The sequence below is a fragment of the Fistularia commersonii genome, chromosome 27, assembly GCF_037954325.1.
Source record: "Fistularia commersonii isolate RoL2024-O1a breed Wild chromosome 27, RoL_Fcom_v1.0, whole genome shotgun sequence".
Lineage (NCBI taxonomy): Eukaryota > Metazoa > Chordata > Actinopteri > Syngnathiformes > Fistulariidae > Fistularia > Fistularia commersonii.
Genome location: NC_141310.1, coordinates 10141025 through 10167500, shown reverse-complemented (window position 1 = coordinate 10167500; position 26476 = coordinate 10141025). Strand labels below are relative to the sequence as shown.

General features: G+C 41.9%; 1 protein-coding gene across 7 annotated transcripts in view; it reads left to right on the top strand.

The window, feature by feature from the left end:
- The first annotated feature begins 10590 nt into the window (after window positions 1–10590).
- The window catches only part of shf (Src homology 2 domain containing F), a 106907-nt gene continuing 91021 nt past the window's right edge, over window positions 10591–26476 (top strand). For 3 of the 7 annotated variants that reach the window (XM_086174976.1, XM_086174974.1, XM_086174973.1), the window contains exon 1: window positions 10591–11357. In XM_086174976.1, the coding sequence (XP_086031102.1) occupies window positions 10935–11357 (423 nt within the window). In that variant the 5' untranslated portion in view covers window positions 10591–10934. The remainder of the gene's footprint in view (window positions 11358–26476) is intronic. The other 4 variants (XM_086174972.1, XM_086174975.1, XM_086174977.1 and 1 more) reach the window with 3 other exon arrangements.

The window sequence follows — 26476 nt, the reverse complement described above, 5'->3', positions numbered from 1 at the left end:
ATATTTTCCCAGGCCACTCGCCGTCCAAGAACTCTATCAAGATAACAGTTGTACTTTAGAAGGTATCAGAGAACTCTTTCCAACATGTTTGCAATATCTGTACATGTAGCTTCTGGCTGTTTGGAATTACATTTGTTTAGAATTTATTAGTTAAGACTAATTCTGTCTCCTTTTAATTATGTGGTTTATTATCCCCCGAAAGCAAGACTTAATTTTTTTTTTTTCTTCCAGACGTGCTCTTTGTTTGAAATTCCCAAAATCGGATCAGCGCCGGCCGATGAAAACTGTTTCACACTCCTTGAAGTTGAGCCAATTGTTTAAGGGGCTCACACGTGCCGTGACAAGTATAACAATGGATTTACAGAGCTTTAAATGTTTAAATTTTTTTCCCCGACTAATTTGACTGGAATAAATGTTGGTTTAGCTTTTGAAACAGCGTGTACAGAGCAGGTGGGGAATGATTGTTTATTTAGACTTCATGAAGGCGGAAGACTTTGCCAAACGTTCACCTTCTCACCAACACCGCAATTATACACTGATTTTCTCACTTGAGGACATCAGCAATGCACTTGACAGACGGGAGTCCATTACAGCTTCACAGCTGTTTCACCTCCCTCGGCATGAAAGCAAATAAAAAAAGATTTCAAAAAAAAAAAAACAACTCCATTTTCAGTTGCAGACCAAACTTACCAAGTGCAACGTGTACATTTATTTTCCAGCTTTGATTTAAAATAACATATCTGAAAAATACTTGGCATGTTTCTATGGCGACTGCAGGCTTGTGGATAAAATTGCTGGTTTCCTGGACAAGATCTAAAGGTTCTAAATGTTTGGATGAATAATTAATGTGTTTGTACAGTTTGTAAAACACATTTGGAAGACGCGCAGGAGCTGAATGTTAATCAGTCTAAGAAGTGAGAATTTAAAAACGCACTGTGCATGTGTGTGTCATGTCTAGCGATAGGTCATCTGCAGAGAGAAAAGAAAAAAACGAGACAGCACTAATGGAACAGCCGTGCATTACACGTTATTTCCGAAATACCTACATCGAGGCCTGACAAATGAGAATTATGAGTCATAATTGCTACGTCTGCTTTGCCCTTTGCCAAGTATGACAGTACTCACAGCAGTTTGAAGCTGGGTGACTGAAGTGAAGATGATGAAATTGATGAAAGATATGTATCTGTGAACAGATAATCTGTTAAACTGAATAAAAGTTATGTTTCTGTCTGAAAATTAATCTTAACATTAATTAATGTTAATTCAAAGGCCAGCCCTCGGGGAACAAACGATAACAAAGCTATTGTTTTTGACGCAGATGGATCATTCATGTATGGTTTGTGGTTGGTGTCTGTAAATAATACGAAACAAGTACACGAATATCTGCAAAATGGATTAAACGTCAAAAAATTTAAAAAAAAGAACGGATACCAAAGGCCCGAAGTCCAGTAAGAAATAAACAAACATTTAAAAATGAATCTTTTTTTCAATCAAAACATCCTGTCAGTGTATTTAATATAATATACATATATAATAAAATATATATACGCTATTATAATATAATAAGAATCATCGATGCTCGAAAGCCTTAAAAAATCATACTGAGATTTGTGTTTACTTTTTGTAAATGATCTTGCTAACATTTCAATTCAAATTCATTCAGTATATTTCTTTATTTCTTTTAGTTTAGTAATACAATATATCACATTGCATGAATTTTCCATTTTGTATTTCTTGTTTCCGCTGAATAATATTCCCATTTTAGGGTCAAAACTATCAAAGTTAAACACTGTAGAAACTGCTTTTTTTTCCCTCTTTCCCGCCACAAGATCGATGAAGAGCCAGCGATTACAGAACACGGATTCGGTGCTCGTATTGTGAAATAATCAGAACATATCAGAGATGGGATATACACATATATATTCAAACTCCATAGAAATTGTTGACATGTAAAGCTTACTTTGGATTTCACCACCGGGATCAGATGCAGGCTAACAAATCCTCAGTGAAATGGGCTAAGCGTTTTTTTTTTCTTTTTTTTTTTTCCACTGAATGAATAAAAACACATTTTGCCGAGGGGGCGAGCATCTAATGGGAAAGTAAAACGTGAAGGTTACGAGAGCATTTTGACATTCAGCACCTTTTTTTTTTTTTTTTGTAGCTGGTGGCGTGAGGTTTCTGATTTAGTCAGGCAAAAGTACAAGGCCTGAAGATAACGAGGAATCAGCGGGGTTAGAGCTTGTAATGAATGCGGTCAAACAAAACTGTGCAAGAAAGCTTCAACACCCCTGGAGGCGGCTTTACAGGCTGCTTAGCCCTCAGACAACCCCCCTAAATACACGCGATTATTCAAACATTTGTGTTAAAAAAGAAAAACAACAGGAAAACATTCAACATGATGTACGATTCATGAAACAGGAATCTGACTATTCATCCCGCTTGTTTTAATCAGTGTTTTTTTTTCGGTCGTAGCTCAGTCGGTATGGCGGGCGTACATCCACGCCGGAGTGTCCTTGGGCAAAAAACACTGAACCCCGAATTGCTCTGGACGCCCCGGTTAGCGCTCTGCACGGCAGCTCTGCTTGTGTGAATTGGTGAATGCAATCCAGTAGCAAAGTGCTACATAAATAGAGATCATTTATTACATTTAGGTCTGACAACATTGGTGAATCAATGCATTAAAATCAAAGAAACAACAAAAGTGAAATTAATAAGCCAAATAAAGCTTGACGCAGCATCAAATGGACTTAATTCTGCATAAAGTGCAGGGTTACAAATAGTGGATCTGCAAGTGCAACGACTGTGGAGGGGCGGCTTATACGGCTTCATAATTAGCCACTTCACATTTACTATTTTCTAATGTTAGCAAAGTTATCATTATCAGATATTATTACACAATGTAAATATTAGTACAGTATAGAGTATCTGGGTCACTCTTTACTCCGATTGCCCGTCCACCCACAGCACGGACTTTCACAATCTCCCCATCCTGTTCTTACCCTAATCTGCAAATCACAGTGTAAATTATCTCTCATTAAATCCAATTAAGGCTGTACAATATAGCTTCGACATTGTAATTCAAGCGTGTGCAGTAATCAAATTGCGGGAAGTGCGATGTCAAGCAAGGAAAATTAACTCATGTGACACGTTGGGCCGTAAATCCTTTTTCTGTTTGACACAAAGAAAAACTGGCAAAGCCGTCGCTTTCTGCAAACCCCGGAGAAATGTCGACCGATATCACATATTTTTTAATACGGTTGAAATGTTCTTGGATGTGCGAAGCTTGATTAGTTTCTAATATGCTCAGGGAAAATGGTGCACGCCATCAGCCCCTCTAACATCCATAAATGGCCCCACTAGTTGCTCAGCGCAGCTTGAAAATGGGCACTGCTTTTGAGAGTCAAAGAGCTCGAACTGACTTCTGGGAAGCCTGACAGAGAATGTCTTCCCCCCCAAAAGAAAACCCAAAACATTATTATATCTTTATCCATGCATCATTACATGGATTTATATTATGTATAATATTATATACACACAAACACAAGTACACATATACTGTATCTGTATATATATATATTGTGTGTGTAAATATATAAATATATGTCTGGGCTTATATTATGTATAATATTATATATATATATGTAAACAGAACATGTGTATGTATGTGTATATATACACTGGTCCAAAGAAACAAAAGGGAACACTAAAATAACACACCCTAGATCTAAATGAATGAAATATTCTTCTTAAATACTTTGCTCTTTACATAGTCGGATGTGCTGACAACAAAATCACACAAAAATGATCAATGGAAATCCATGTATTAACCCCTGGAGGTCTGGATTTGGAGTCACACTCATAATTAAAGCTGAAAAATACGCTAGAGGCTGATTAGACTCTGATGCAATGTCCTTAAAACGAGTCAAAATGAATCAGTGTTGCTTCCTAAGTGGACGTTTAATTCACAGAAGAGATATTGACTTGGAGTTACATTGTGTTTTTTTTATAGTTTTGTTAATTCTTTTGAGCGGTATATATATATATTTCCATCGTCACTTGGATTTCTTCCCCTTTATTTTATTATGTTTTAAATCCCAATTTAAACTGCTGGAAATGTAAGGATATTCTGTTTGGTTCCAAGATTTTACGGACCATCTACCGACGGTAATAACTAAAATGAATAAGTAAATAAATGACAAAAAATGGAGTGCAACATAGTTAAAAGATGAAAACATGAAACAAATACTAATATGTAAATAATAATCTGGAAAGAGAGACAAAGGATAAAAGGTTCAAGTAATTAAGCAAATCATACAAATCAGCATAATCCAAAACCTATTGTATTTTTCTTCTCTCGATAAAAGCAGAAACTGAATATTTGTGAGAAGCTAAGAGAAAGACGCCTCTTTCCATTCGAGCGGCGTCCATCTCCCTGCTCGTAGCGCCGGCGGAGGCCAATAAGTTTTCCGGGGGCAGCGTGCCGGAGTGCAGCGGCCGGATCGATCCTGACAATGGCACCCGAAGGAGCCGGTTCAAGTGGTTGAAGACCACGGTCGTGTCCTCAAAACCAATTTGCCAAATCCGGGTCAATATCGGGCACGGCTAGAGTATGCAGACAAAGTCCGCAATGCCATTTTTTCCGACCCCTGTGTTTTCCGATTTATTTTTCTCCCAAATGGAAATTTCCATATCATTCTAGCTGTAGCTATTTTTGGCAATTAGTGTTCAGAATACCATCACATTTACCGATGCGCCGATTCCCTTTCTGCAGGACTGCCTCCGAGAGATTGTGGAGGAAGAGCGGGGAAATGACTGAAATATGGGATGAATAAATCCATGAATCTGCAAGTATGTAAAGGAGTAGGCTGAGGGTAAGTCTGACTTCTTAGAGGGCTGATTAAAGGATGTAAATATGTCACGGGTAGAAAAAGACCCTCTCCGGAATAAATAATCCTCTGAGTCTCAATAGTTCAAATGTTCTGTCAGAGATAAAAGAAGGGAAACCATATCTTTGTAAACAGGGTACTAAAAGACACATAAAGCTAGGGTTGTGCTAAATTTAGATATAGGTAGAGCTGAAGGAAGGGGGGGTGTGGAGGTTAAAAGTGTGACAATGCTTCACAGACAGACTTGATGTTTCAGACTAATCAGCCTGACATTTCTGTAGTTCTGATGTTTTCGCAGCCGGCGTGACACCTGAGTTATGTCGCAGAGTAAAGGTCAAACGATATTGCTGGATGTTTGGCTGCAAGGGGGAGGGTTTTTTTTTTAGAAGGATTTATTTCTGAGATTGGTATCTGCGGCGTTTTAGAATTTCAGATCATAACAGAAGAACCAAGTTATATATCAAGTGTTTTGCTGCTTCGAACGGTACCGCAGGTATTGCGGTCTCATTTCTGCAGCGTCTGAAGGCCACGGGTAAAGAATGTTCAACAGACAGTAGAGATTAAATAGGAATGTCATTCCGATCGGGTTTGTATGCCTTTGTTTGCCCACACATTGGCCAATATCTGCGGAGTTAAATAGGTCGATAAGATGCACGGCCAAGGGCTTTTTTTTTTTTTTTTCTCAAGTTGAACCAAATCCTAGCCTTCGCAGAGAGATGGAGATGAATCAGATCCCATGAAATGACTAAATAAACATTCCGGCCGGTCCGAAAAAGGCGTGTGTCTTTAAATTCAATTCAGTCGATAAATCCGAGTTTTCCCATTTGCATGCTTTCATTTACTTTTTCGGAGTAAGTTAGAGAGCCGGCTTCTCCAAATCTCTTCCTGACGTTTGCACTGATAGAGCTTTGTCTGGGACACGGCTCGTTCGCTAAAAAATTACAAAACGTATCTTTCAGTTCCACTTTTTCCCCGCGTCGGGAGATACGGTCATGGCGCGGGAACTCCCTAAGGAAGATGGGGTTGAAGAACGGGACTTGGTCTAAGATTATAATACCCTGATAACTGCAACTTAGAACTGACGATAGCAATTTAAATTCGCTGTTATACAGTGAGCTGAATAATGAGATAATATTGATGGGGAAAAAATAATAAATATAAGAAGGATTTAAGAACGGACAACAGGTAATATTCGTTTCAGAGGCGCACTTAACGGGCAATAAAGAATAATAAATATAGTCCAGTTCCCGGGTGATATCAGATCAAATATATCGATACGTGGGGGAGGAAACTCCCGTGCGTCGTTTAGCCAAAATAACAACGTCGGAGACATTTCTATCACCGAAATTGCCCGAGTACATCGTGTTGATACATCCTGATAGACTGTCTCTGATTCTTCTCCCTATTCCTGCTGAGGAATCATTTCTAGCAGTGCCTGAGAATACCCCGGAGGCAACTGACTTAAGGAAGAAAATAAACTTGTCACATATCTTTCACACAGCATGTCAAATGTTTGAGCTGTGCAGCAACTGTTGAAGGCATTAAAATGTCCCTCACAGCAAACGGAAGCTGACATCTCGTCTCAGCTGCAATTTAATGCCTACCGCGATATCCACGCCCCCGGTCCTATAATAGCGCGGAGGAAACTTTCCACCGAATCCTACCTGTTGTGGAATTAATCATTCAGAAGATTGAGCCATGCAGCCCGGGGGTTGGTATGATGGGATGGGATAAATTCACCGGGACTAGCCAGTTCTGGTTGATGTGCAAGGCTGAAATCATAAATGATGACGTACAAAAGTGGGAGCACATTTGTTTGGGATTTTTTTTTTTTCATGAAATACCGCTGTGTTTTTATCTTTTGTTTTTTTCTCTATTTGGGCAAAGGCTACGTGGAAAGGTACCGGCAGCCACTCTCGTGCGCTTGCAGACTTGTGTGCAGAACCCTATACATCCTTTGCGGCAATCGCACTACATGCATAGGTTATTTAAGAGGACTATTTGTATCCTATGAGATAGCGGATTACAGGATTTGCATTTTAATGGTTTGACAGGCATGGAGCCATGGGGGGAAAAAAAAAAGTGAATGCCATTTAAGAAATGCAATAAAAGATCCATGACTGGAGCGCAGAAACCCAAAGAACACACCTGCTCCTGCCCACCACACATCCTCTAATACCTACAGCATGAAACAGGCTATTCTCTAGCAGCTTTAGCAATCTTTCTACCTGTGCATTTAACTGAAGCATTTAATGTGAGGGCCGTGACAACAATGTTCTAGTTTTCTTCCTTTTTTCTGGAAGATTGTTTTCCCGGAAGGAGAAAAAAAAATGCTACCTTCAATCGAGTCTCATCTGAATCAATTTTCAGTGTCTTTTCTTTTTCAAATGGTTTTTTTTTTTCATATCATCGGATTTCGGGGTCACGGGGCTCCGCGTTTGGCCGATGCGAAGCGACGGTAGCGTTTCACAACGGAAACGATTTTATTTTGATCTCCGGAGCATTGGTTTTTCTCCCGGGAGCCTGCCAGGGTTAAAATTTTGATCTGACTTGTTCAAGAATGCGCACTTAGGGCTGCACGCGCGTTATTAAAAAGACATATTGCTTCATAAAGCCCTGCTCGGCTGCCACCGCGACTCCTGTTAATAATGCAGACCGCAGCTGGTGCGCATCAGTTGTTTTTGTTCCTCTGCCCTCTGATTACAATTAATGTTTAGCACATGAACCCCCTGACCCCCCGGGCGTCAAAAACATTGAAAGACATATTGTGTAAAGATTTGACGTGAATGCGATCACGTATATATTATGGATTTTTTTTTTTTCCTGTTTTTCAAAGGGGCCGTGTCGAGCTGCGCCGGCTTGCATCGAGACGCCGACGTTCCTTTTCCGCCGGTCATTTGCAATGCAATGCGGCCCGAGTCGGCCATCTGGACGAGAGCGCTGAAGAAACGAACGGGGGAGTCTTTGCCCTTGAGCCCTATTGGTGGGGATAAAGTTGATTTGAATTAGCTTTGAGAGTTCTGACATCCTGGTGTAATTATTTTGAAGTATTCGGGGAATGTACCCGACTTACTAAAAGAATTAGTTTGCATTAATTTGGCCATGCAGTGTAGTGACAATGACCAAGGGAATGTTTACACATAAGTCATACACGGTGGGGAAAAAAAAAATACCCTGTAGAAGTTTCTATTACTCCTAAATATCTGAACATATGGTGTTTGGTGCAGAGCGAAATATATAACCGGACCAAAATGACAACTGAAATCCTTGGCAAGCGTCGTGATTTATCATTATGGGCTGTCACGACGACACAGGAATCATGTGGATTCCTTTCACATTACCGCTGAAACAGTACAAAATGTATAATTATCCACAGGAGACGGTTCACATGTAGCTTCGGGTGAGACCCGATTCAAGGTGATGGTTGAACTGTTAAAAGCATTTATCCTATTTTTCTGCCCAAATTATTGACTCCGGCTGAGAAAAACAATTGAAAAATTAGCGGCTGATTAAACAGTGATTAAGAATTCGTGACGCCTTTGGGCAGAAATATTAAAATCGTTTGTTTAAAAGTGACACGGCATAAGAAATACATGTAAATCAAGAGAAAAAAGACTCACACATACACACAAAAAAAACTAATTGCGCAGAGATGTGCAAATAGTGACTTAAAAAAAAAAAAAAAAATTAAATCTACATGATTAAATCAATGCATGATAATCACCACCTCTTTCTCATCTGCAGTAAGATTGAGAAATTTAAAAATAGAATACAAAAAAAACAAAGAAAGACATGAATAGATAATTAAAGCCACCTGAAAACTCCCTTCGATATAATCTGAGAAAATTTTTAACAAAAGATGATTGTTTCAGATGAACACAACATATACTTGTACTACATATAGCAGCAGTTTTCATCTATTTTATCTTCTAATTTGTTGTTGTCCTATTAAATGTCATTTTGATACCAGTCCTCTTGCCCTGTGCTGCTGTGCCACTCGAATTTTCCCCAGTAAGCAATCATAGTATTATTTATATGCATATAAATGTACTGCTATACAGTATACAGTAAACATACTCAGCAATAAAAAAACACAGGTTGAGATTGGGAAATATATACAACTTAAGTTGGATATATACACAATGAGAAGGGCAAGAGTCTTTGGGGAGACCTGCCAGCAGAACCCCTGAATCCTTTGCAGCTATAATAACCTTTAGGAGCTTCTCATGGTTCTGTGTTAGAGAACTCCATTGTATGAATAGTTTTACAATGTTGTCGCTTCTGTGACACTAACCTGCACCGTTGGTCGTCGTATCGTGTGCACCCTGAGTCTGACTTTTGGCACTGTGCGATGCTTCCCTTGAGGTTTTCCTGTTTGCTGGTTGTCAAATTAAAAACGTCTTCTGAAAAGCATCATGCTATGAGCGATACATCCTTGAGTGTGATGGCCTGCGGGGAAAACGCTTTTCAAATATCTGGAGGTTCTGGTCCTGATGGCTATATACACTGCTCAAAAAAATAAAGGGATCACTTAAAAAACACATCCTAGATCTAAATGAATGAAATATTCTTATGAAATACTTTGCTCTTTACACAGTTGAATGTGCTGACAACAAAATCACACAAAAATGATCAATGGAAATCAATTGTATCAACCAATGGAGGTCTGATTAGGAATCACACTCAAAATTAAAGTGTAAAAACAAACTCCAGGCTGATCCAACTTTGATGTAATGTCCTTAAAACAAGTCAAAATGAATCTGTGTTGCTTCCTGAGTGGACACTATGATTTCACAGAAATGTGATTGACTTGGAGTTACATTGTGTTGTTCAAGTGTTCCCTTTATTTTTTAAAGCAGTATATATATATATATATATATATATATATATATATATATATATATATATGTATACTTCTCAAAAAAAAAAAAACAACTTAAAAAAACACAATTTAACTCCAAGTCAATCTCAATCCTGTGGAGTCAAACTGTCCACCTAGGAAGCAACACATCAACCTGGAGTGTGTTTTTCCACTTTCATTTTGAGTTTGACTCCAAATCCAGACTTCCATGGGTAAATAAATTTCACTTCCATTGATAATTTTTGTATGATTTTTTTTGTCAGCACATCCGACCATGTAAAGAGCAAAGTATTTAAGAAGAATATTTCATTCATTCAGATCTAGGGTGTGTTATTCTAGTGTTCCCTTTAGCTTTTGAGCAGTATACATATGTATGCATATATATGTATATATTTTGGAGATAAAGTGAGAGAAGGCAGACTGAGCTGCAATGCAGGAGGTCTAGGAATAAAGAGGAGATTTCTGGACGTGGTGAGAGAGGATATGAAGTTAGCTGGTGTGAGAGAGGAGGACATTTGCTGAGTAGGGTTAGTTGGAGAAGGTTGATTCGCTGTGAAGGTAAAAGCTGAAAGGAAAATAACTTATATATACATACAAACACACACATATAGGATCACTTTTAACATGTAATGTAATGTTGTCACCCTTGGACGACCCTGGGGGGGTTCCTTCATCGTGCAGTTTCACCAGTCCGGTAGGTGGCAGTGATCGTTCTCAGGTAGGGAGGGCAGGTTGTGAGCGTGCATGTGTGTGCGTGTGCGTGTGTGTGTGTGCTGAGTGGAGTGGAGTGGGGGGCGTGTGTTCCTCCTGTCCAGGCAGGCGCTCCCTGGTTGCGTAGTCTAGAAGCCTGACGTGGAGCGCAGCTCAGCGCGAACACACACACACACGCGGCGAGTGTGTGTGTGTGTGTGTGTGAGAGAGAGAGAGAGAGAGAGAGAGAGAGTGAGAGAGTTCCAGATCGGAAAGTGTCTGTGGATGTGTGAGCCCCCCCTCCACCACTTCTACCATCTCCACCAACGACCAGCCTCCCCGCACACGACGCGCTCCGGACCCACGCCAGACGCCGGCGCCGCGCCGCGGGAGCGCTCGTTCGGCCGCGGTTGACCCGAACACCGCACTTTCCGACGCGCGGCACGGAATGCGGCGCTGAACTCCACTCACCGACTTATGAGCGATGCGCTGGCACCATGGCCAAGTGGTTCAAGGAGCACCTGGGATTCAAAACTACCAAAGCGCCCCCGCCGGCCCCCCCGAAGCCGGACTACAGATACTGTCACACCGGGGCGCCCTGCGGTGCGCCCGGCTCCGGGGCCGCCTTCCCCAGCACCGCACAGCCGGACATCCTCGCCGCGTACAAACTGCAAAAGGACCTAGACTTCGAGGACCCGTACACGCCAGGTGGAAATATCTCGTTCGGCTGCTCCGGCCTGAACGCCGTGGGCTCGCCGGATGTCAAGTACGTGTCCCCCAAGCACCGGCTCATCAAGGTGGAGACCGTGGAGAAGAGCGGCCCCGCGTCGGGCGGCGCGATCACGGTCACGCAAGCCGTGGCTGTCGGGAGCGTGAAATCTCCCACCTCGCCTCCGTCGGACCAGGACAACAAAGAAAAGGTGGGTGAAGTTTTTGGTGCAAACATGACTTGAAGTCATTCTTAATGAAACCTCAAAAAAAAAAAAAAAAAAAAAAAATTAAAAAAAATACAGAACTGTAACTTTCCCAAGATATTAAAAAAAAAAAAATCACTTTTTTTTTTTTTTTTTTTTTTTTTAACTTACCATATGAGTGAACCCTTTGGCCTTGACCCCCCCAACCCCCCCCTCCAACCGGCATAACTACAACCGGAACAAGTTGCGACATCCACACCTGAATAATGACTAACTTGCAGTGGAGGGAGTGCTGTGTGTGTGAACACTCAGTTCACCAGCAAATCAGATGTGCCTTGAACGCACCACTGTATGAATACATGAAAAAAATTCTGCCAGCAGTTGTGTGTTTTTTTGTTAATTTTATTTATTTATTCAACTTGACGTAAGGAATAACTTTATTGGTAGATGTTCCATTTAGTTCCTCCCTTTTCGCCCCCTTCACATATTCCTTTGACCCATTTCTTCCTTTTTTGGTGGTGTTGGCGGCGGGGGTCCGCGTTCATCCAAAGTGAACGCGGAGGGCAGGCGTGTGTCTTCGGCCGTGCTGTCACGTCAGGCTCCTGAGGAATTCACACACACTGGACTCATTTGAAGAAACCCGAGATGCTCTGTGTCAGCGAGGTTAAGGATGCGTGATGAGTGTGATCCCGCTGAGGAATGCTTCGGTCCGTGCATAGCTCATGTTCAGGGGCGAAAGCACAACAACCGCCACGTGTGAATACACCCTGTGCAGCAGTGGCATGCCCTCAAAAAAAGAAAAAAAATTGGGGGGGGACGTCAAACAAGAAGCACCGTTGTCTGAATTTGTCGTGGTCGTCTTGATTTCTCTCCCCCCTCCTCGCATCCCGTCCTCCGGCTGTGAATCCTTTCGCACCTGAGCGCCGATGTGTAGTTGAACGCGGTTGTTTGTATTCCGCCGCGCCTCCTGACCTGTCATGGGAGTGAGGAAATCGCCCCGCTTTTAAGGCCAGAACAGCGCTGACATCTTTATTTCCCACATGCCCTCCGCACACACTTCTTGTCTCTCTGATGTTCGCTTCCGGGGCCCGCCGCTGTTCTCGGCTCTCCCCGCCCCTCAAACTTGGCATGCCATTTTATTAAATCGTAGCAGAAATGCTCATTCCCACCAAACCGCTGCCTCCGCGCAAGCTGATTAAACAGATTACAACCTTCTCTTGTTAATTGTAGCTTATTTGGATTAGTCAGGGGAATACGGCCGCCTCTGCTTTCTCTGGCGTCTTCTTAACATGCACTTGTGGCTCGTATGGATGCCGAACGTGTCGCTCGAGTTCCTTTATCCCACCTTTATGGGTGATCGTTTGGACGGGCTCAGTCGGTATATCGTGTAATATCTCCGTGCGTACGTGTGTATTCTTCATTCTGCAATATTTTGGGAATAATAGTGATACCAAAAACGTGGAAAAAAAAATGTCGATACTCAGATTTAGTCTTTTGTTTCAATCATTTTGTCAATGGCAAGACACCGTTGGGTTCGCCGTGATATGGTCGACGTTCAGTCTGAGTGCTAACCGCTAAAAAAACGCCCACACATCTGTTTTAGTGGGGATGTTTTCAGACTTTTTAGTGCTTAAAATCATCAATTTCAGGCTTGGACGTAGTTTGAAATGTACCTGTTTCGACTTAAGGGAAGACTTGAGAGTAACAAGTCACCGACATGGTTTTATCCCTGGCACTGACAATGGGCGGGTGGAAGAAATGTGTAAAACCAGGGATAGATGCATGATTGTGCAGAGAAATTGAGTTAAAAAGATGATATAGGTGAAGTAGGCCTTTTTTTTTTTCATCTTTTTCTACACAAGACCTGTCATTTATTTATTCTAGGTTCCTCCCTTCACTCGCTTCCCGAGTTTCAATACACATCAAGCCGAACTGGAGATATCTGACACCGCGTCCCCTTATTCAGAAACTGTCACAATCAATCCCGTTGAATTGAAATAGATCCTACGGTGTAATCAATCACAGCAACAGCCAGGAAGCCTTTATTTGACTTTGTAAAACTGTCTTTTGTGGGGCTGAGGTGAGTGTTTTTATACGACGCCACTGCTTTCTTACACACTTGGAGGATGAAGGAACTATATAGCAGAAATTGTGCTCCGATTTGCATAATTGTCTAAGGTGGTTTTACAGCAAGGCCCGGATATGTCGTTGTACTTTAAAAGATGCTCTGTTTTTTTAACTTATACGGGGACCGCCGTTTATCTGGAAGTATTTCCATGTGTTGCCGGCCATGATCGCTGGTTGTAAATGCTCCGCGACATTATCCTCAAGGTGACGGCAATCGGGCCCATATCCGTAGATCAGCATGTCAACGGTCGACGTGGGACCGGGAGTTAAGTGTACGGGATTCACGATATGGGCTCTCGTTGGTCAGTGCTTTATGTCAAACCGCTTTTACGGCATCGCTGCTTTACTCAGGCAGAGGCGGGTGTCACAAAACTAACATCTGGACAGCGATTAAAAATAATGTGCCTCTCGTCGCTTCGACGGTAAACGGAAACTGCGTAAACGTGGAAATGTTATGGTTGTTTCTAGCACAACAGAATAAACTGCTGGAGAGGCTGAGGGGGAAAAAAAAAAGCACAGAAGTGTCTTAACAGCTCTGCTCAGCCACATTGATGTTTTAATTACTTGACTCATGGATACTAATTATATCAGTGCTTACCTAATGCTTGAAATGCCAATAGAAGTATTGAACGTATTTTACCAAGTCCATTTCTATTCAGTGGGCATTCATGGGAAAACCCGATGAAAAGGCAAGTTTAAGCAAGTTTTAGATCCAATTGTTGAGTAAAATAAAAGCTGCCAATACAATTTTTCTTATCCCCTCTATCTAAGTCCTCCCCATTCTGCACGGCCGTGTTTATGTCAGTCAGGAAGCCGTCAACATATTAACATGAACTCGCAGCAATTCTGCGTGTTTGTATTCCGTCGCGAGCTCCAGCCGGAATTGTCAGTTTCAACACATTGAGATTTGTTTTTGTTTTTTAATGATGCCGAGCTCTTCACGGTAGATTGAGTTGAAAGGGAGGTGATCAATTATCATCCGGCCTCGGAGCTAATTAAAGGCCTCATCTCCCGGCTCATCGCTCTGCTCAGCACTAAACCTAACTTTTCTCAAGGACGTTCCAAAGTGACGTCCAACTCGGAAAGGTATCAACAAAAGCCGAGGCGAGGAAAACGCGGCTTCCTCGCCGGGAGCTGCCCCTCATCATCAGTATCTGTCGGAGCACCTGGGAAACCGTCGTTCCAATCTAGCTTTGGCTCCTTTCAGGGCTCGGGGTCGCTTTGAATCAGCGATCCTGCGAGCCATCTTGCTGCTCTATCTATAGAAGCGTGCGGTTGAATAGGAAAGCTGGATGCTGTGCAGCCAGCAGAAGCGTTTGGATCAAGGGATTTCCTCGGTGCTTATTCAAGCCTACATCCCATCCGTGCACCTTTTTAACAAGACCAGGATCGGCATTTCAAATAATCATGCTGTAGGTGGAAAACCATTGTGATCTCCGGCAGGAAGATCATGCGCCTCATCTTGTACCTATATTTGTCCAGTAGCAGTAAAAATGACTGCAAAAGTTGAGCTTCCAAAGCGGAATTAATTATACTTTTGTGTCGGTAGCACTCGATGTTTTAACTCGCAGTTTACTTCCCTGGTTATAATGAGAAGGCTTAAACAGTATTGTACCCGCCGTTTCCCATTTCCTGAGGAGTCCTATGTGATCCTCCATGTCTGCGAAAAAAAAAAAAAAAAAATAACCGAGCAACCGAGTCAGTGTAATCAGAGGGTGACATGGTGATCACTCTAGGTCACCTCTTTGGGAAGCAAGACGTCAGATGCATTTTCCACCGACGCGCAACCTTTGCCTGGTACGTAACGCTAAAAAGTGCCGACTTCGGAGAGACATTTCAAATCACTCAATACTTTAGAAGGTTTTGTTCTGATTATCTGCATTCACTTTCTTATGACCTTACCATATTTCTTTTCTGATTCATGCAGGTTTTGTACACCTTATCTTTTTTCAAGTATTTGAAATTTTTACATCGTTCTTTTATCTCATATCAACATTTTTGATGATTTAGGCAATTTACACATACAGGACTATCTCAGAAAATTAGAATATTGTGATAAAGTTCTTTATCTACTTTAATGCAATTGCAAAAACAAAATGTCATACATTCTGGAGACATTACAAAGAAAATGAACTTTCATTATTTTAACATTGCTGATTATGGCTTACATCTTAAGAAAACTCCTATCTCAAAATATTAGAATATCATGAAAAAGTAATTTTTGTGTTTTTTAAATTGCATTACAGAAGATAAAGAACTTTATCACAACATTGAAATTTTCTGAGACCTGTAAATTGAACAGATAATTTGCTTTTTTTTTGTTTAACGAAAAAAAAAAGGATTCTTACATCGTGCGGGAAAAGTTCTGCAAGGTCATCGAACAGAATCTCATGAATCGCATAATTTTTCACAAAAGTCAGAATTCATCCATCCGCCAGCTGCAGAGTTACCAACGGAAAAGCACTTTATAAGGTAAAACCAGCATCCAAACACAATCAGGGTAACCTTGTTATGTTGCATTCAGCTCAGTGCGGTTACTTATGTTGCCCCGAAGTCTAAGCAGACATTTATTTTATCAAGGGTCCTGCTGATATGGGTTTTTTTTTAGGGCAATGCCGATTTAGGTAGAAAAAAAAAAAAACAAACCCAGACATGGCGGCCGTAATGAAAAGAGACTGTTTTCATTTAACGTGTGCGGATGCTGCATTGGAACTACGTCATGTTGCCGGCACAGCTGACGATGTCGGAAAGTGGCTTCGTGGTCCATTAGTTGTCTAATGTAATTAGAAGATGAGCTGTTATGATAGGCTCGTCGTCATGGAGAATAAAAGATGGGGACGTTTAATTACTTTCTAGCATTGCGTCTCACCAACTAGGTAACAAAGTAGTGTGAAATCAGCACTCTCAGACTCCATCCGCTAACATACTGTGATCTGCTGAGCTGCAGCAATGCCACCATTTCTGAATCACCCAAAGAATCATTTTCTGCTTTGGGTAATGTTTTTTTTTTTTTTTGCATATGCAAATATAACGTACTGATGAGACACACCTGCAGTCAGCCCATTTTAGGCCAACACAGATAAACTGGTACATTGGTCTGTCTTGCATTTAGTTCTGAAAAAGTCCAGAGGGAGTCTAGGATATATCAGCGTATGTCAATAGCCATACTTTTAGTTTTACAAATCCATCGAATTAAGTGCATAATGTTTACACATAGAATTTTTATTTCATTAAACACTTTCTCCATACCTCTTTGTTTTATCATCCCATACAAACAGCAATGACCCAGTTATTCTAAGAAAAGAAACAGTCATTGATAATGGGGTCTGGTCACGGAGTGCCAGCTAGTTAGTCATTATTTGGCCGTTGTTTTGACGACCGGAGGCGAATGTTTGGCCAACATTGTATTCAGCCATCAAGTTCAGGTGAAGCTTTTCCTGTCTTTGTGTCATGAAGAGTGACATTATTAGATGTTGTGATGTTATTTGAATCAATTGAATAGTTCCAAGACAATTCCTGTCATTCTTGAGTCTTTCTAGTTTTTTTTTTTCACACTTCCTTTTTAAAACCACAATATTCAGCTTCCGCAGTGCAGTGATTTTTATTTATTTATTTATTTAAATTTTACGTCTTGGTTTTTTTTTTTGTTTTATACCATTTCCCTGGCCAAATTATTAATATTTTTTCAAATTGTTGATGACTTTACTGAAATCAGTGTTGTCTTTTGCACCCTATGATAGATTTGAAAGTGTTATACATTTATGGTCTGAGAAAAGGTCAACTGTCCCAGATGCATTTTTAATTTCAAATAAACGCCATTTCAGTTTGGAAATAGCATTAGTGGATCTATGGCTTAGAGTTAGACGAGAAGGTCAATACCAATTTTGTATTTGTTTCTCAAACATAAAGTCACAGCCAGCAGCTGTTTATCTTAGTGTAGCTAAACAGGAGTAGCAAAAATCCACCTGCCGCTCTGAAAGTCTTTGTTTGACGTGTTGAAACAACAGTGTGCATAAAAACTCTCGGAGCTATGTGCAGTACGAGAACACTTCCTGAAGCGCCCATTCACAAAAAGAAAGGAGCGTTCATTGACATTTGTAGATATGTATGTTTGTTTTAATTACACTTGCTAACTCCAAGTTACATAGACACCTGTTTGTGAGTGAAGGTCGGATATTTGGACACAACTATATCCGCCTCATTTCTAAAATAAATTAACCGATAACAAACAAAAGCTGCGTCTCTTTGACGGAAATTGCGATCACATAAAAACCGAGCCTATCTTGATGTCTAGATATGAGCTAAAATGTGATGTTTCCCTTTTGTCGATGAAGGCATAAATTCTCTCCGTCGTTTCAGATGGGTAGCAGCCAACATTTGATTTGAAATGTTGCTTTTGTCTGCGGTGTGCGGAAGAGCCGAGTCGCAACCTTCCTTTTTCTTCTGGTGCAGGCAGATCCCGCTTATTTGCACCCTGATTACAGAGCCTGCAGTGCATGGCAGATCTGCTCTTGGCTTTATTTCCCCGCAACCCGAATATCTTCATTTGGCCTCTCACCCTGACACGCCAGACATCAGCAGTGGTTTATAAATACACCCCCCCACCGGCCTTTCACACTCATCTGTAAGTGAAATGTCAAGCTAAAACGTCAATATCACCTGTATCTACCAGAGTAGTTTTCTTCAGGGAGCCGCAAAACGGATGAAAACATTGGAGCCCATCATGTTTTGTTACAGCACCACTTTTAAGCGTGGTTGGTGAGGTCTGGCAAGCCTGACTGGATGTCAGCGTGTTGCAGGATGTGCTCTTATTTCTCCGCACTTCAACAAACCTGTTTTTTTTGTTTGGCTTGGTCACAGTCACATATTGGGTTTCCATCCCGACTCGCTGCAAAGTCTAACCGTGCTCGCAGGAAATCAGCAAAAGTAAATTTGTACGTGGGCATTTTTTTTTTCCATCCACTCCACCTATGTAGGATTAGCGGATGTGTAGCAGTTGGCAATGATTCTACAGGGATTTGCCGATAGTGCTGCAAAACAAGTAAAGGCACAAACACTCGCGATGTTGTTTGTAAAAAAACGGACAATGTTGTTGTCTTTATGTTATATGTCGATGTCTCTTGAGTGAAGAAAGTATTCAGTCTCTTAATTTTTTGTCACAGTGTTGCTGTGGCATTGAGTGATGGACAAATTTAGATTTTTTTTTCATCAGTCTGAGCAAAACGGTATTTTGATAATCTTATCATTTTGTGAAAATACTCAAGATGCATCTGATTTTTCTGAGGTCGTACCCAGGCTGAAGTACATGTCAGTGCACACGATCAGCTGACATGTATGCTCCACTTTTGCCTACCGACTCACTGTGTTGTCAAAGAATGCAATGCATTTCCTGAACTATTTTAAGCATCCAAGGTATTTTCCCCAAGTCAGACACTCTGTTGTTCATGTCAAACTTTTTTTTTTCAAAATTCTCTACACACCAAACATACAGTGGTTGCATTCCTTTTTGTTATCTGAGAACAACAACAACAACAACAACAACAACAACAAAAACAGAAAGCGAAATGTCTCTGTGTGACGTCGACAAGAATCCTGGAAGGGTTCTTTCAAAGGAAGGAAGAAACATAGCACACACTCTTTGGTTCATAGCGTACATGGTTGAGCCCCACCTTCTCTGCTGCAGGAATGAAGTCATCCTGTAGAGTGAATGTACTGGAAGCCAAAAAGTAATGGTTATTGAATCGAGCACAGAAAGGTTCTGCCTAAGGTGAATCCACAAAGTCTGATTTAAATGATCACGCTTTAATGTATCATCATTAAATGCAATTATTCACGGTTTGTTTTATCCGCCCCGCACGCGCCTGAATGTTATAGGTCTTGCAAATGTTTGCCCTCAGCCGCTGTTTGCTTAATTCCTCGATTCCCTGATCACCTGGGAGCCCGCATTCCTGTTTAAAGAGTCCCGTCGGAGATTGCTTGTGTTTCTTGCCCCATTTGCTTTTCCTACATTTGCACCAGCACACCAGTCACATGATTCCTACAGGTCACAATTAGCCTGCAGGCTGGGGCTGCTGGGGAGCTGTAGACACATGGCTCTATTTTGCTTAATGACAGTGTGTGTGTGTGTGTGTGTGTGTGTGCGGCGTATGGAGGGAGGGAGTGCTGGTGGCCGGGCGAAGCGTCATACACTGATTAAACAGAAACAAATAGAGCCCTGAAGTATGCCAGCCATCTGAGGCAAAAACAGAGTATCTGCTTGAGAACTTTTTTTTTCCCCTTTTCTTAAAAAAAAAACCATGCAAACTTCTGCTATACCGAATTAGTAATGTTTGCATAAAAAATATTGTGCCACGGTAGAATATTTTATGTTCTGTGAATGAGTGGCGTGCAGACTTTTGTTTCAAAGTAATGCTTGCAGGAGACTTAATTTCCTGCTCGCATCTGGAGTTGCCAGTTAACGTAAGCGCCCGTCTTTTTCATACTTTAAACTTTCCATTCACCCGTTTTATGAATGAGAGGAGCGTCTAGCGCCTAAAATTTCACATCTTTTGTTTCTTTTGCGTCTTGCCTTTTAAAACCCAAATCAAATTGTATTGTGATGGGAACATTGGCCGCAAATCATTATCTGCAGTTGTTTGGTGGAAAATAAGGGACGGCTGGGTTGCTTCAGGATTAAGGAAGTGCTCCCTTCCTGACAGGAAGTGTTTACAACTTGGTGACATTCCCCTTTTAACTTGACAAGTCTGGACCGGCCCGTCTGTGAATGCAAAAGTGATCCCGAGCTGCTTCTAGCTCGCTAAAATATAACCGGGGTTAAAGTTGGGAGCCGTTTCGTCTCGATTGAGCTAGATGTCGGAGAGAGTGACCGAGACCGATTTGCGCATTTCGGTTGCTTTGGCGACGTCTCTTTGCGCCAACAGAACCAGCGTCCCTCCTGAAATAGCTTCCCTTTCTTCTTTGCCTCAGTGATCAGATAGTTGGGACGCCGTATAGCCGCGGCATTGTGCACGGACTCCACCCTGTGCGCTCGCTCTATTGTCTACTCTAGCTGCAGAGATTTTCACGCATCCAGACAGCCAGAGGCTATCTGAGGTTACGGCGCTCCGGCCTCCCTCAAGTTGTCTTCACGTGAGAACCGAGCTTTTATTTACGGCCTGGTTGAAGATTATTTTCCCACTCGCTCTTTAAACTTTTCCGAGGATCTCAAAGCCTCAATTCAAGTGGATTTCCTCTTGTGATCATCAGAAAGCCTTTGCTTCCTATGTTCCTATATGGCTGGCTGTGGAATACGGATGTGTATTATGTGTTAAGTGTTTTGAACACCAGATGGGAAACTTTAGCTGGTGTTTGGATTTATATTTTGAATATATTTCATCTGTTCACAAGTTTCAAAGTAAGCCTAGTGACTCCAGAAAGCTAATTGTTTCCTGGGGGGCTGTCAGTGGTTGTGATTTGGCCAAGTGTAAGAGGAAGGACCCATGCTGAGGATGAGTAGCTCATTATGGCCTCCAGATTAGAATATTTTATCAAATTCCGACATTCTGTTCTAGTACGAGAATTACTGTTGACTAAGTAACTAACGGAGCTTATTAGGGCCGCTGCCAATAAATTTGTCACAGTCGGACAGAGGCAAAGGAGGTAAATTGGATTTTGTCAAGTGTGTCGCCATGTATCTTGAATTTTTAGAGCACCTTTAAATGGGACGACCCGCCGCCTCCTCTTCTTTCTCCACTGGTGGTCTTAATTTGCCGAGCAGATTGTGATATAATGAAGGAGGTTCAGCAGGGATAACTCAGGGTTCTTTTTCTACTTTGCTGCCTCAAGTTATAGAGAACAATTCACCGACAATTCACCTGGAAAATGATAAATGGATGTCAACATCAATTAAAAAAACGTCTGCAGCGGGGCGTTTTGTTTTGAGGAGAATTTTAAATAAAGGACAAAGTCTATTTCTCTTTTTTAGACAAGCTAAAAATGTTTAGCCTTTGAACTGAATGAACTAAAAAAAAGATGTATAAGAATTATATTCAGCGGCTTTTGTGAAAAATTAATTGATGGTAATTAGCTCCCATGGTAGTTCTTTTGACCTTTCTAAAACACGGATCATGACAGAAGGGGATTTAAAATATTACTTGAAAATTACTCGCACACTGAAACAGGGTTGTTATCGCTTCGGACAATACGATACTATAGTTAGAGCTCCGCCGAAAATATGAAAATTGAATACAGCGTACAAACCCATCCTTCCACGAGTCAAGCACATGCTCGCGACTCCTCACCGAAATGTCGCCAGGGAAAGAGCAGTCGCCGCATCTGGAACCGTTCCGATGCAAACCGTGATCAACAACAGGCTAAATCACTTGCGCCATCGCGACACTTGCAATCCATCCCGCCCACCCCCGGCTCCCCTCGGCCGCCGTGCAAAAAACTGCCCCGCATGGGCGAGAGCGCGTAGATCTTAAGAACCTACGTGTAATGTGGTCTCGATCTTAAAGGCGGGGGCGGGGTTTGCAATAAATAAGCCACGAGTCAACCGCTCTTTGAACAGCAGCAGCAGATGTCTCCGGGGGAAACACATGTGCTGCCGATGCCCGAGCACGCCGACGCGAAGATGGCAACGACAAACCATCGAAATGTGCGAGTAAAGCTACTTTTGCACGGCCTTTAAAAGGTCTTGAATCTACCAAAACGGGTGGAATTGTGTTTCGAGTGCGCATTTTTATCAACAAAGTTAAACCAACCGATGTTTTTCATTTATTAACCTTCTTTTTCGACGCTTATCAGAGAAAACCCTCTAAAACACAGGTGTCAAACTCATTGTAGCTCAGGGGCCACATGGAGGAAAATCTATTCTCATGTGGGTCGGACGTGTAAAATCATGACATATTAAACTTTGTTAATATACCTATTGTTCAATTCACCCCTGAAACCTGGTATCTTTTAGCTTTGCAAGCCCAATTAAACTTGTTTGTTGCCCTGAGTTTGACACCCCTGCTCTAAAATATTGACTTCGCTTTCGTCTCACCCCTAAGTAAGTGACTGCCGTTTTAGTTTGACAGTCACATCGGCAAAAATATAAATCACTGTTTTTTTTTTATTTGATTAAAAAATAGTAATTGAATTCACCTGGCAAACACTTTTGTTTACCTCAATTGTAGTGCTTTGCATTGATGCACGGAAGCTTCCATGGGAGCTTCTGCCATTACAGCAAATCTAGTAATTTGATTAGCTACGTCTTCTGGTTTCTAAGTAGGCCTTTGTAGGAGGAACCATTTTTCTGCAAACTCACAAAGACAGAATTCTGCAGCAGCAAGTGTGTGTTTGGAAGTATTTCAATAAACATTCATTAATGTCGGCTTTGTATGGTGTGAAACACCCTCGCGCACTCCCATCTGCCTAATCGGTTTGTGAGATGCAAAACACAGCTGAGCTCAGTCTTCAAAAAAAAAAGGAGGGACTGATTGAATAGTAAACAGATTTAGTGCCGGCTACTTTCAAACACGAACGCCTCTTATGAACAGTGACCGGAGAAAAGCTTTAATCGCGTTCGCTTCCAATGCGAGGCATTCATCTTGTGTTCGTAGACAAAGATAACTCAGAGGAGGTAAAGCTTCGACTTTTGAATGATTTTCAACATTTTTCAGTAGAACGATGCGTAAGGTCTGTCCTCTGTTCTCCATTCTCTCCTCCCCCCTTTTCTGAAGTGCCTTGCTATCGTTGCATTGCAGGAAAAAAAAACAACTTTTTTTTTTTTTTTTAAGACTCAAGAACAGAAGTGCAGTAGCAGCAGGAAAAAAAAAAAAAGGCTTTTGAAATGCCCTAATTCAATTGAGCTGCTAAGCACTGTTTTGTATTAGGCTATCAGTGGCTAAAATCCCCTGTGGCGTGAGACATAAATCAAACACGCCAGCTCCCCCCCGTTGCAGCCAAAGGGCTTCAACCTTGGCTAGTCTGTGTTGTATTCAATCCCGGGTGGACCAGCCATGACAGAAATATCATATTTCTGTCAGCAATCATTCAACGGGACTAAGTGCGGTCTCGTTTCCCTCAATGTATATGTCTTTGGGTGTTTATTAAGTTATCGCAACGTGCAGTCATCGACCTATCTGTGTTTGATTGTGGCTCTGAAATGCAAATTTGTAGACATGACGCATAGAAATACAGGAAAAAGCATCCGTTCCAGCCTTTTTCCAATTATAAGATCCCTATTTTCACCCATGTGCTCAAATTACAACTAATGCATTTTTATTTATTTATTTTTTTTTATTATTTTTCAGCCATGCACTTTGTCTTTCCATTAGGAGAGTAAAAAGGAGGATTGTAGCCCTGTATTTTCTCACTTCTAATGGAAGTGACCAAATCGAATTGAAATCCCCGAAGCTCCGGTATTGTATCGAGCCAAAGTGGCAGGTGCCTGTTATAGTCTCGCTCTTTTTCTAACGTTCTCCCTCTTTTTCCCCGTTGATTTGAAGTCTTTGCCTCCGAGTCGCGGTTCGAGTCCGCTCTGGTCCCCGGAGCCGCCAGAGGTCTGGCAGGTGTAAGATACGGGAACCCGGGATCTGGGTCTGGAATTAAAGTAATTGAGTGAGGCCCCTCTCCAAGCTGCAGACCGGTAAAGGACCCGGTCGCCAAGGGGACGTGGCCCATGCTTGTGAGGGGTCTTTGTGAGATTCATAGGCTTACATCACAACTAAGCAGAGACTTGATATATTGAAGCACTGCAGTCCTGTGTTGAGGGGGGGGATTTTACTTTCATGACAAGTGTGGCTTGGCTGCAGTCCTGACACACCCTGGCATGCCACGAGGCAGATGGTGTATCCCCAGGCGACACCGCCGCCTTCTAGCAGCCCCCTCGTCTCAAATGGCGTTCTCCTTCTGCCGTCAACATTAGTGCAGTGGGACGGGAAGGACACTTTTGAACAATTTGGTTATATTCACCTCATACATTACTGTTAATGTGGATGAGGTGGGCCGCTGGGGTCGTGGGGGACACGGCCTTCTAGTGTGAGTTTATAATTGTAAGTGATTCAAATCCTCAGATGCTCTGGGAGGCAATTTTTTTTTTTTTCAGTGGGGGGAAGAGCACTTGTGCATAATAAAAGAATGAATGACACCAGATGGAGCTGATGAGGACTAAATTGAGGTTCGCCTCGATGAAGAATTCGCTATAAGTTCGTCGTTCCGAAACGAGACGATCGTATCTTGAGTCTATGTTCCGGACATTTCGATGAGATGACGCCGAAGCGCAAGTTCGTCCGTTTAGAAATAAATGAATACATGAAAAAGCCCAATGCAAAGATTTCTTTTGTGCACGCTTTTGTTCATCTATAGCCAGAATAGAAACGGGTTCAACGGCAGCTTCATTCGATTTTTGATGGAAAGGAGTGGCTGAATCGCTACCTACTGACATAGAAATCACAAGTGCTTTAAGAAAGAGGCTTTAAGAAATAACATAGCAAAGACGCTCTCGATGTTAACCATCGTAAGGCAATGATTTGCCTGGAAATAAAGGAGGAATACTCAAAACGCTTTCACAACATTTCAATTGGGGACATTGTTCATCGCTGATAAAGGTCATAAATTGCATTATTATTACAACTTAATGATAATAACACTGGTTCCCATCCCTCCCTAGAGGTGTTTTAATGATGACGACTCTAAATTTTGGATGTTTATTTTTTCCTAAAATAACGTCAGTGGGTCGAGTTAACCCCGGAGCACTTCAGACTCTCTCTTTCGCAGAGAAAATGACTCTCCGGAAGTACTTGATACATGTTTAGATGAAGTAGTGTTTATTGCTCCTTCTTGGGATGCTCACACGCTGGTTGAACCTTGTTTGTTCGGACCTGACATTTCCCCGCCTGAAATTCCCCGCAGCAAGGCAGAACGCACCGATGTGGATCGTGTATTGCTCACTGATGGCACCGTAGAATTCACTTCATGTCCTCTTTGCGGTAACGCTCGGTAGATTATAAACCGCAACACATGCACACACACATAAATGCATACACATTCTACTATAAAGTGTTGGCAGAAGAAAAGGTAATTCACGATAACCAGGGCCCCATTTGGTTTGTTTGCAGGAGACATCCCGCCTCGCGTCGCTTGCTGCTAACCGCGCTAAACCAGTCAGTCCATCACACTTTGCTGCAATGCCTTCAAAGTACTAAGTAATATTTTTAACTTTTTTGTGCTGACCAATAAAATGAGCAGGTGCAATGCGGTTATCAGCTAGCCCGACTCAGCCTTTTTGCAAGTCGATTTGAATGGCAGCAAAATCATAACATATCTCACATAACATATTAAGGTGGTCTTGATCAAATGAATTGAGTGAGGAAAAAAAAAAAATTGTGCTTAAATCTCATTATCGATTGACGTCTTTTGCATGAGGTGCGGATAATTAAGCAAAAAAAAAAACAAACAAACAAAACACCAAAATCAACCGTCAACATCTTTATGAGGATTTCCAGTCGTACATCTTTGTTGCTGGAGCGTAGGTGAATGTCTCAGGCATTTTAATTGCGTGCTGAAATCCCTCTCCCTCCCTGCACATCTTTAACACCTCCAGTGCTTTAGTAATAGATTTTGCAGGAAGAGAATGTTTAAATGCTGCCGGGAAAAGCGGTTGCCCTTTACCTCCCAGACACTCTCCTTCTTGCCCTGTCAACTGTCACACCGCGATAATGCCCTCTTAAATGGGCCGGCGTATTGGAAGCGCCGCCGCGAGCGTTCACCAGATGTGTTTCACAGCGCTTGTGCACAGTTGCATTTTGAATTGGCACAGGTAATGCTGAATAAGTTATGCTCTTGGCAAGCCTAACAAACTACCCGCTAGTTGTCCTGTCCACTTCCCGCTTTTTTACAGCGATAATTGAGGCCCCCGCCCTGCCGACTGATAAGTTTCACTTTTAAACCGCTCGTCCGCAATAACTTAAAACAGCTGTTTCAAAGAAATGGTACGAAGAAATCATTTGCATCTGTGAACTTTACTTTTAACG